We start from the raw sequence: 12,215 nt of genomic DNA, 5'->3' as shown, positions 1-12,215 counted from the left end.
GGTACAAAACAAAACAAAAAATTCTGCATTGAAGCCGTGTGTTGGAATGCTTTATACTTTCCACAGAACAGAGACTAATCTATTATATAATTAGTCACAAATACAGCCATCAAGTTCTGTGATCGTGGTAGCTTTGGTGGCAGCCATGGTGGTCGTGGTGGATATGGTGGCAGTGGGGATTGCTATAATACATATGGTAATGATGGAAGCAATTTTTGAGGTGGTGGAAGCTACAATGATTTTGGCAATGGCAACAATCAGTCTTCAAATTTTGGACCCATGAAGGGAGGAAACTTTGGAGGCAGAAGCCCTGGCCCCTATGGTGGTAGAGGCCAATACCTTGCCAAACCATGATACCAAGGTGGCTATGGCAGTTCCAGCAGCAGTAGTAGCTGTGGCACTGACAGAAGATTTTAATCACTGCCAGGAAACAAAGCTTAGCAGGAGAGGAAAGCCAGAGGTGACAGGGAAGCGACAGGTTAAAACAGATTTGTGAACTCGGTCAAACACAGTGGCAGGGCCTAGCTAGTTCACGCTTTTTTCGAGTTAGTTTCCCTTCACACAGTTTCCATTTGAGTCCCTAAGCATTCAGGGCTAGCACTACACTTGATTCATTTTGCATTTCCCCTGTGTATCTCCCTCCCAGTTTCTCTTCTTGAAAACATCACTTTTGTGACCTCCGTTTAAGTTTTCTTCAGCCTTACATTTTTTCAATTTCTTCCAAACTGAGGTCATAACTCGTACAAATTCTTCCTTTCATGAAAAAGGTAACCATTCCTCACACATGTATTAGACCTTTAACTGTTAAGAATCTAACACAGTATTTAAAAAGTTAATTTTGAGGGAGCACTAAATTCAAATTACAATTTAACACTACGTTTTGCTTGACATTAACAGCAGCAATTCCACATTTCAAGAAATTAAGCAGTATTAGTAATACTGCAGGTATCAAATTTTTTAAAAAATCTTCAATTACATGTGGGCAGATGAAAACAACTACTAATAGAAATTTAAGGGAAAGATATCCAATTAAGGGAAATGTGTCCTAAAGGAAAAAGTGAATAAAAATTGAGAAAAAAATTAAAGAAATGGAAAGACCACTTTACAGATTATAAAAGTTATATTTATTCACGATGCTACATTTATTGCATTCCCTTAGAAAAATGGAGAACTGTTTATGTACCCAATCTGCACATATAAAATTTTATACAAATTATGTGTAGCACATAAAGGCCTCTGGTACAGCTAAAATCCTGACACTGTAATTTGGGTATTCCTGCTTTAGGGTCTCCAGTTTATCAAGTCTGTTCATAGAAAACAGAAACTGGAATTACAGTCAGTCTTGCTAACACTTAGAAATTACTTTAAAATACAATAAAATTTTCATTTACCCTAAAACTCAAAATGGGAGGGGATACATTTTGTTACCAATTTCAATGTAACAGTATGACAAATTCACACCTCATTTTGGCTGGTTCTTTCAAAATTAAAAAAAAAAAATCACCTTAGTTCTGACATTATCTAAGTTGTGGCTGCTTCAGAAGGTCATATGACAAAATATTTACCAAATAATTAAAAATAATAATAATAATATTCCTTTTACAAAATGGTACAGTAATACCTTAAGGAACCGGAAAATACTAAATGTCTTTGGCTATACAACTAAAAGGCCATTCTTTCAAAAGAATAGGGCGTATTCATTTCAGAATCAACTAAAAAAACAGAAAGCATAACAGAAATATGCATAGAATTTAAGTATACTTTGTCTTGCCTTCTCTTCCCATTCTACCCACATAAGCAAGGAGAATGCAATTTATATAATCTTTCCAGATGAGACTCAATAGCACTACAAAGAAAATACCCAAATTTCTGCAAAGGCAAAGTGAATTAAAATAATTATACAACTAAATGAAGACTGAAAGGGACAAATGTTATTTGCAATTTTCTTTTTAACTTGTTTTTAAACCTTACAAGTATAGAAATTATAGCTAATAAACAAAAAGTCACAATCTTCACAAATGGAACTACAACAGAAAAATAAATCAAATGAAACACTTAGTAATAAATGAAGCCTATTTTATTACTTCAAGTGTTAATGATAAAAAAATTTCAGCACAGCTGTTGCATTTAAAAAAGTGAAACTACATACTATGTTTCTAGCTCAGTAAACAGATGAACCTGATGTCTTTAAATGACATAACAATTGAGCATTGTACAGTACATCTTATGAAGACCCGTAAATTAAAGAACTACTGGTTTAAAGTTAGTGATTATGAAACAAAAACATATTCATAGTTTCAGCTTCTTTTTTCTTCCTCGACCGTCAGGTGCTCCATCCATTTTACGTTTCTGTGTCTACAAACAGACAAAAGGATTACTTTTCACAAGACTCATATAAACATGAAATATAGTTGCAGACACATTATAACACTTTAGTAATAACAACTACTACAAAGTAATAGGTATATGAGATTTTTCTCCCAGGCTATATAAATCTTTCAAAGCAAACTATAAAGCCTCGAAATAATCTTACCTACTTATTTTACTTACAGAATAAAAAAGTTTAATGTTAATAATGACATTATAAAAATAATGCACAATTAACAGTAGTAAATCAGCATCAAATAAATGCACACTTCCCAAAAGAGTAATAAGAAACACCTGAGTTTTTAAAAGGCAGTTACATAAATATGAAATATTATCCAGAGATATTCATTTACTCATGACTTTATAAAGTAACCATTTTTTATTAAATTAACTATTATTAAATAACATTTTTTCCCTTAAAGTATTTGCCTTCACGTTGCTAAAACATCACTGAAACAATCAATCAAAGCTTAGAGACTAACAGTAAAAGTCATAATACCACTGCTTTTCCAATGTTTCCTATTCTTTTTTTTTGTTGTTGTTGTTGTTTTTTTTTGAGACGGAGTCTTGCTCTGTCACCCAGGCTGGAGTGCAGTGGCCGGATCTCAGCTCACTGCAAGCTCCGCCTCCCGGGTTTACGCCATTCTCCTGCCTCAGCCTCCCGAGTAGCTGGGACTACAGGCACCCGCCACCTCGCCCGGCTATTTTTTTTTTTTTTTTTTTGAGACGGAGTCTCGCTCTGTCGCCCAGGCTGGAGTGCAGTGGCGCAATCTCGGCTCACTGCAAGCTCCGCCTCCCGGGTTCACACCATTCTCCGGCCTCAGCCTCCCGAGTAGCTGGGACTACAGGCGCCCGCCACTGCGCCCGGCTAATTTTTTCTATTTTTAGTAGAGACGGGGTTTCACCATGGTCTCGATCTCCTGACCTTGTGATCCGCCCGCCTCGGCCTTCCAAAGTGCTGGGATTACAGGCGTGAGCCACCGCGCCATTTTTTTAGTAGAGACGGGGTTTCACCGTGTTAGCCGGGATCGTCTCTCGATCTCCTGACCTCGTGATCCGCCCATCTCGGCCTCCCAAAGTGCTGGGATTACAGGCTTGAGCCACCGCGCCCGGCCTCCAATGTTTCCTATTCTAAAATTATAACTTGTATTCCCAATGAGATGTGTACACACTTGGCATTTACGAGACATACATTCCCAGATTTTTATGAAGCCCCATATTAAGGACTACCATATCATCAAGATGTGATTTTTTCCCACACAACCCAGTCAAGCTAAATTTGTACTTTTTAAGTATTTCAAGGAAGTCCTAGTTACAGCAATCAGACGAGAGAAAGAAATAAAGGACATCTAAATTGGAAACAAAGAAGTCAAATTGCCCTATTTGTAAATGACATAATCTTACATTTGGAAAAACCTAAACACTCCATCAAAAAACTATTAGAACTCATAAACAAATTCAGTGACACTGCAGGATACAAAATCAACATACAACAAACAGTAGCATTTCTATGCCAACAGTGAAAAATGTGAAAAATAAAAAGTAGTAACTACATATGAAATAAAATACCCAGGAATTAATCAAAGAAGCGAAAGATCTCTACGATAAACTACAAAACACTGATGTAAGAAATTGAAGACACAAAAAAATAGATATTCCATGTTCATGGATTAGAAAATTCAGTACTGTTAAAATGTCCATACCACCCAAAGCAATCCACAGATTCAATGCAATCCTTATCAAAATACCAATGGCATTCTTCACTGAAATAGAAAAAAAAAAACCACTAAAATTTATATGGAACCACAAAACACTCAGAAATAGCCAAACCCACCCTAAGCAAAAGGAATACAACTGGAAGAATCACATTACCTGACTTAACTTACAGCACAGAGCTATAGTAACCAAAACAGCATGGTGCTGGTATAGAAACAGATACATAGATCAGTGCAACAGTGGAAAAGAACAGAGAATCCAGAGATAAGTCCATATATCTACAGGGAACTCATTTTTGACAAAGGTACCAAGAATATACACTGGAGAAAGGACAGTGTCTTCAATAAATGGTAATGGGAAAACTGGATACCCACAAACAGAAGAATGAAACCTGACCCCATCCCTAATCATATACAAAAATCAAAACAAAATGTATTAAAGAGTTAACTCCAAGGCCTCAAACTATGAAACTACAAGAAAACACTGGGAAAACTCTCCAGAACACTGGACTGGGCAAAGATTTCTTGAATAATACCCCACAGGCAACCAAAGCAAAAATGGACAAATGGGATCACATTAAGTTAAAAAGCTTCTGCACAGCAAAGGAAACAATCAACAAAGTGAAGAGACATCCCACAGAATGGGAGAAAATATCTGCAAACTACCCATTTGTCAAAGGATTAATAACCAGAATATTTAAGAGCTCAAACAACTCTACTGAAAAAAATCCTAACAGTCCAATTTAAAAATAGGCAAAAGATCTGAACATATGTTTATCAAAGGAAGACATACAAATAGCAAACAAGCATATTAAAAGCTATTCAATATCACTGATCATCAGAGAAATGCAAATCAAAACTACAATAAGGTAACATCTCACCCCAGTTAAAATGGCTTTTATCCAAAAGTCAGGCAATAACAAATGCTGACAAGAATGTGAAGAAAAGGGAACCCTCATATACTGTTGGTGGGAATGCAAATCACTGTGAAAACAATTTGGAGGTTCCTCAAAAAACTACAAATATAGTTACCCTACAATACACTAATCCCAACTCCTAGGTATACACCCCCCAAAAAATCAGTGTATCAAAGAGATATCTGCACTCTCATGTTTACTGCAGCACTATTCACAGTAGCCATGATTTGGAAACAACCTAAGTGTACATCAACAGACAAATGGATAAAGAAAACATGGTATGTATACACAACAGAATACTATTCAACCATAAGCAATGAGACCCTATAATTTGCAACAACATGGATGGAACCAGAGTTTATTATGTTAAGTGAAATAAGCAAGGCACAGAAAGACAAACTTGGCATATTCTCACTTATCTGTGGGAGCTAAAAATTATAATAATTTAAACTCATGGAGACAGAGAGTACAAGGATGGATATCAGAGGCTGAGAAAGGTAGTGGGGTGGGGGAAAGTGGGGCTGGCTAATGGATATAAATAAATACAAAGAATGACTTAAGACCTAGTATTTGATAGCACAACAGGGTGACTACAGCAATAAATAATTTAATTATACATTTTAAAATAACTAAGAGTTAAATTGTAACAGAGGATAAATGCTGGAGATGATAATACCCCATTTACCCTGATGTCCTTATTACTTATTGCATGTCTGTATCAAAATATCTCACGTAACCTATAAATACATATACCTACTCATAACAACTAAAAATAAAAAATTTATGCCACTACTTAAATTTGAAAGTGGAAGAATCTCAAATTATGACTTTGGGTTCCCCCTTAAGGGAAAAAAAAAAAATTAAAGGCAATGGATGGGGTGCACAACAGGGACTAACACATCAATGACAGCCAAGCAGTGTTAAATACTTAGAAAGGAGAAATTTACATTATCCACATATTTACATATTCATGAATACTTACTGAAGGCTTTGGTCCTCGTTTCTTTTTCTCTGCCTTCTCCTTTTCTTCTAGTTCCATGTTTTCTCTTTCAATCAAAGTAATTAAGGTATTACATCTCCTCTGGAGCTCCTAAATTATAAACAAACACAGTACATGTACTTTCCATCTACAAGTTTCATGATTTCAATTTTAAAACAAAGTATGTTTTAATAGGATAGTATAAAACCACTAATATACCCTAATTTAAAAAAAAAGATTTTCATACACAATTCATGCTATGAAGATTAAAAGCAAGATATTTGTAAATAATGTTTTTACTCCATTCTTTAAAGCCAAACTACTGTGTGTTCTTCAAAAATTCTTCCTTCACTTAGGAATTAAAGCAATAAAAATGAACATCTCATAACATATGCAATACTGCTACTTAGTGTTTATGTCTGATAAGTACTGTGCTACTCATATCCAAAACTTAAATAGATTAATAGCGTACGTATGTGAGGGTCAAAAACAAGAACTTTAACAGGTGTGTATAATCTTTCCCTTCAAAGTATCACTAGAATTATGGTGGTCAATCAATCACATGGCACCTTTCCCAATTTTGGAAAACCAGCCATGGAAGTCTACGATGAGTTCTACCTCATCTCTCTCTGGCAAACTGGACATACAGTCTCCAGAAAAGATTTAAAGTATAACCTAGAAGTAGCAGATAACCCTGAAAGAAAGAGAAGTCCATTTGCATGGCTAGCATGGTTAGCAGCTCCCTTTCTTATAGGGCAAAATTATTTTTTTCTTATAGTAAGTGATACTACTACACACACAACTACAGTAAAATAATTTTAAAATACTACTCTATAGAATACACCACACAAGGCTTAGAAATAGTATATAGAGATAGAAAAGTACATTATCATTTTTTGTGCATCTTAACATGGAACATGTTAAGAAGTAACAGAGTTTTAAATTATGGTACTGTACTAGGTAAATTAACATGGCACTGTCTTGTTACAATCACTATAAAATTATTCTTTATTAACTCTATAACTGTTCCCACTTAAGAAATAAGCTTCAGCAACTGGATCTTTTCTCTAATTATATATTTACACAGTGTTTTATCTTCAAAGTAGCTTCATGTATTTAAGTTTAGTACATTTCCCAAACCTGGGTATCACAAAATAGTGATGTCTAGTGAAATAAAAATTTCAGTGGTCAAACACGAAAATACTGCTTACTATCCACTGTCTTACAAAGTGACATTTTACTTTAAACATACAGAGAAATCTTACTATAAACAAAAAGATGTTTAAACTTTGTTTATCCCAGAATATCCCAAACTTAAGACTACAGAACTTATTAGCATTATCCTCATCTGGCAGAAAACAAGTTGAAGCTCAAAGTTCAATGGTGGTGAAATAAGGAAGAAAAGGAGCAATCCATCAAAGCTAAACTTTTCTGTATTCAAATTTTAGGTTATTAGAAATGGGGCTATTTGGTCAGAAATGGTTAGCCAGACATTGGGAATAAAAACAAAACCTAGCATTAAATCAGTACAAAAATAGTGTTTACTACAATAAGCCATCTTAAAATAATCCAGACTCAGCATTCTGGTATGCAGATGCCTGAATGCAAGGACCATTTTTCTTTATAGAAATATGTTCGTTTGAAAAACCAAAAAGTCGTAACACTCAGAAGTTGAAACTGATACTTCCTCCCACTTAGAACTTGAAAAGCTAGTCTTACCATATAGTGACGTTTAAAGATGTAAGACATTAAAGGATGGGATCAATAAACTTGTAAGTTATCCCTGCTATTAGGTTTTATGATACTAACAATATTGTAACAAATGTCTACTTCATAGATTTTTTTAAGGTCACCTTAAAGAATACCAAAGATGACACTTACTCTGAACTTGGCTATAGTACACAAAAAAGCCCTGAGCACTCACCATTGCAGTTCTGGACTTAAGAAACCAGTCAAATCTGAACTGAGGAGAGTTGCGAATACACTGTCGTAATTCATCATAAACATTTTCTTTGTCAAATCCAAGTTTGTGAAGCATACAAATCAGAAAACGATCTTCTTCTTCAGTATAGTTTTTTCCTTTGTTAGTACCGTATGATATTCTCAGCTGATGAAAAGGTGCTTTGTACCGTCCAATCTATGAAAGTCAGATTTTGTATTATATAAAATACAAACGCTATATAATCTGTATTTCAAACACAGCTTTAGTATAATTAGCTGAAACGTTGCATTTCAAATCAGAATTTTTTATCCAGAGCACCTCAATTGCTTTATATAACCTTTGTCCTGAAAGACCTTTATAGTCTTTATTATTATTATAAAGAGAAATACAGACTAAGACTTTCTGATTCTACTTAGTAAAAAGCTAATCTTAGTGCCTCTGACTCAGATCTATTAGTCTAGCATATAGGTAAATTCTGTTGACAGCACCATATTTGAATGCTACTCAAAGAAATTTTAAATTGTGAACCCTTACCTCTTTTCCTTTTATAAAAAGTCACTCTCTAAGTGACTGTATCACTGACTACAACACACTATATAAAAGTAACTCTCAGCTAGGAGTTATTTTATTAACTACCCTAACTTATTAACAAGCAAATTACCTTTGTGTCAAGTGCTTTCTTGATGCTTATTCTTCTTTGAATTCTCGCCTCTCCCCTTTCAATCTGAGCCATAATCTTCTCTATGTCCTGGAGCTCATTGCACCTTTCCCAGAACACAGCTGTAAAAATTGGACAAAGTAAACAAATCATTTATATTTTTATTTCTTTAGTGTAAACAAAAATGGGATCAACTAGATTATTTATCTTCTAATTCTTAAATTTCTGCTATTCTAAGCAGACTCACCACAGCATACCCTCACATACTAACCTGATAATACAACAGACTTCAGGAAACACAGCACATAATACTTGAAGTTATGGAGAGAAATTAAGATAAAAATGCAAGGGCAATTATCCAGTGACTTATTCTGATTTTCTCTGCTGTAGATAGAGTTAGCTAGGGTTAAAAAATTTTTTAAAAGGAAACCATTACGCTATTTTTGGGAAGGGGACATTTTCTAATTTGTAAAAAATAACGAAGGTACTAATTACGTTGTGACAAAATTAGTTAATCACAACATAATTCAGAGTAAGAAAACAAGAACCTTCCAACAGCTCTTACTAAACTCCAACAGCCTGGTTAAAATTATTACCTGAATATTCAATGACTTCTTCTGGAGTTTTGCCTTCTACTTCTCTTGCTATATTTTCAATATCATCACGACCCCACTTCTCATTAGCCTTGATAAACTGATTAAAATCTCTCTTATTCCAATTGGTAAATCCCTTCACAGGAACAGAAACAAAATATTTAATCACAGCACATTAAACTGGAAAACATGCTATGAAAACTTTAGCAATCCTTCTAAATATTACAAAAACAAATTTTCAATTGCTGCTAGTTTATTTATTAAGTTCTTTTAGAGTGGTAACTTTTCGTGTACGTAAATGTACACTTTTGACAACACATTATACATTGCTCAAATACCCAAGCAATTAAATATGAGTGGGAGAGAGTAAGGAACACTGTATGAAAAGGTGACAGTTTCACTGAGCTTTGAAGGATTATTAGCAGTTGGCCAGAAAGAGTGAAAAACATAAAGGGCAAAAATATGAGCAAGTAGAAAAATGGAAGGAAAATAAAGCTTTAAAGGTAAGTCAAAGGCCAGATTCTGAAAGACCTTGATGAACACCAAAGGATGTTTAAAAAATACCAAGCCAAGATTTATAATTGAAAATGGTGACTGGGTAGCAATGTGGAAAATTCATAGGAAAGATGGGAACATTCAAAGTAAGGTGATAAAAAGGATACCCACTCTACCGAGGCCAAAGTAATAAAATCCATAGTCTTCTCAACTACCTCAACTAGTGACAATCAAACGGAGCATTTATCTCCACATGCCCATAATTGTCTCCAATTATTCCATCTTTAAAAGCACAAACTTATTTATGTGTATGCCCCAACATAACCTAACACAGTCCTTTACAACAAACTGTTACTAAAGTTTGTACTGATTAAAGGCTATACCTGTGTTAGAAGCTTCTCTTTTTCCTCTAGCTCTTCATCATTAAGGGATTCAGCTTCATCAATTTTAAGCTGTTCTTCTTTTTGTGCCTGTGCTGCATTAGGCAGCTCAGGATTTCGAGGTACCTAAAAGATATTTTCCTATGCCATTAAATCAGTAAATTTTAAAGAGCATGTGATAAACCAACTAACTGACATTTCACAAGTTTCGATTCAACCAGGAGAGAAAATACACTGATACATTGCATTTATGACATTAAAAACAAACTAGATTAGTCATGAAGTCTTATTTTTTCTTTTTAAAGAATAACAGACCCAAGTTTACATATTTCACATATACAACTAGGCTAGGCTAAAGCAATTATTTTTCCCACTAGGTCCAAATTAAATATTTATAACTAATGTTTATACTTTCCGTAATTTCTGGATAGGAATGAACAGAAAGGTGGATAATTTCAATTACCTTGTACCCAATAGTTTTTCTGTAAAACAGAATTTCTTTTTCCAGTAACTCAAATAAACGTGGAGGAAAAAACTGGAAATCCTGAACGTTGGGTTGTTTTGGAGGTCGAGGAGCCTAAAGAAAAATAAAAATAAGTGTTATCCATAAAAAAGAAATTTTGTTTTAAATGTATTCTTAGTCCTCACTTCAGAAACCATGAGAGCCAATTCTGCAAGTAACTGAATGCATCTTTCAATAAAACTGAATTGATATCTTAATTTTAAATGCACAGATTCAAAATTAATTTTTTAAAAATGATAACTAAAAACAGAAGGGAGTACACTCCAAAGAAATACAGAACGTAGGCCAGAGGCGGTGGCTCACGCCTGTAATCCCAACACTTTGGGAGGCCAAGGCAGGCAGATCACGAGGTCAAAAGATCAAGACCATCCTGGCCAACATGGTAAAACCCCATAGCTACTAAAATTACAAAAATTAGCCAGGGGTGGTGGTGGGCGCCTGTAGTCCCAGCTACTCAAGAGGCTGAGGCAGGAGAATTGCTTGAACCCGGGAGGTGGAGGTTGCAGTGAGTTGAGATTGCGCCACTGCACTCCTGGTAACAGAGCAAGACTCTGTCTCAAAAAAAAAAAGAAACACAAAATGTAATTATCAATCTTTTCCAAAGAATATAAGAAAAAAATTACATTTTCAAAACTTTTAGATATTTTTATGCTGTGTCAGTCAACTCACCTTGGGTGCTTTAGGTTCACTAACACGAAGAGCTTCCCTGAAATATGCATCAACAGCATAGTTGGCTTTTCTTTCTCGTTTAGGTGGTTCAATCCATTCTGTGAATGCAATCTAGAACATGGGAAACAACTCAGATCACCGACTTATTCCACAGTAACAAATCATCATCAAGAAGGATGTTTGTAAATGGAAAGATATTCACAAAATCCTAGGCTATAAGCTATGAGGGTGGGGAATATGATACTTTGCTCAATATTATGTATATAATTAACACATGAGACAGTGTCCAGTCAACAGTGTAAGCATTCAGTATTTCTTGCTTAAAGAAACAACTGTTAAATGAGGGAGAAACGCTACTGAATGTTTCGTATAAATCTAAACTAGGAGAAAAGTGTAGACACAAATTAGCCTAGAAAAAATTCTGAAGATATAGACCTAAATGTTAACACGAAAAACATTGGGTAGAATTACTTCATTACAAAAACTTTAAAAATATTTCAGAGCTTCCCAACTGAAAAACTGGCATTAAATTTTACATAATGATGAAAATATTCAGATGTGAATAAGCAAAAATGACTGCTGTTTTAAGCAAAATTACAAGACATTACAGTAACACTTAAAATTCCAGGTTTCCAGTAAAATAAAGCTTTCATGTAACCCAAACCTATTTCTAAATTACCTTTTGTTTTTCCCTATAGTCTTCTCCTTCGAAGTTATAAACACTTGACTCTGTATCCATTGTAAAGTTTCTAAGTGAGCTTTCGCCCATCTTGGAGAGCTTTTCATTCATCTCTGCAGTCTAGAGAACAAAACAATCAACTTCTTAGATTCACAACAAAGAAAACATGAAACCTGCAGTCAAAATAAATTAACTTCAGGTACACAAAAGCTTTTTTGTTAGGGAAATAAAATTATTTATCATCAATGTAACAAATATTTCCTGTTTCTGGTCTAAAACATTCTATATTAAAAGCATT

At 34.5% G+C, this 12,215-nt stretch overlaps 1 protein-coding gene across 1 annotated transcript in view; it reads right to left on the bottom strand.

The window, feature by feature from the left end:
* Nucleotides 1-2,070: 2,070 nt before the first annotated feature.
* The window catches only part of SMARCA5 (SWI/SNF related, matrix associated, actin dependent regulator of chromatin, subfamily a, member 5), a 40,541-nt gene continuing 30,396 nt past the window's right edge, over nt 2,071-12,215 (bottom strand). Inside the window, 9 exon segments of the mRNA NM_001266324.1 lie at nt 2,071-2,355; nt 5,982-6,089; nt 7,903-8,115; nt 8,582-8,700; nt 9,175-9,307; nt 10,050-10,172; nt 10,510-10,623; nt 11,239-11,349; nt 11,918-12,037. Of these exon segments, the coding sequence (NP_001253253.1) occupies nt 2,290-2,355; nt 5,982-6,089; nt 7,903-8,115; nt 8,582-8,700; nt 9,175-9,307; nt 10,050-10,172; nt 10,510-10,623; nt 11,239-11,349; nt 11,918-12,037 (1,107 nt within the window). The 3' untranslated portion in view covers nt 2,071-2,289.

This window comes from Macaca mulatta, chromosome 5 (genome assembly GCF_049350105.2).
Source record: "Macaca mulatta isolate MMU2019108-1 chromosome 5, T2T-MMU8v2.0, whole genome shotgun sequence".
In the NCBI taxonomy this organism is placed as follows: Eukaryota; Metazoa; Chordata; class Mammalia; order Primates; family Cercopithecidae; genus Macaca; species Macaca mulatta.
Note: the sequence above shows the minus strand (reverse complement) of the source record. Positions and strands in the feature narration are given on the sequence as shown.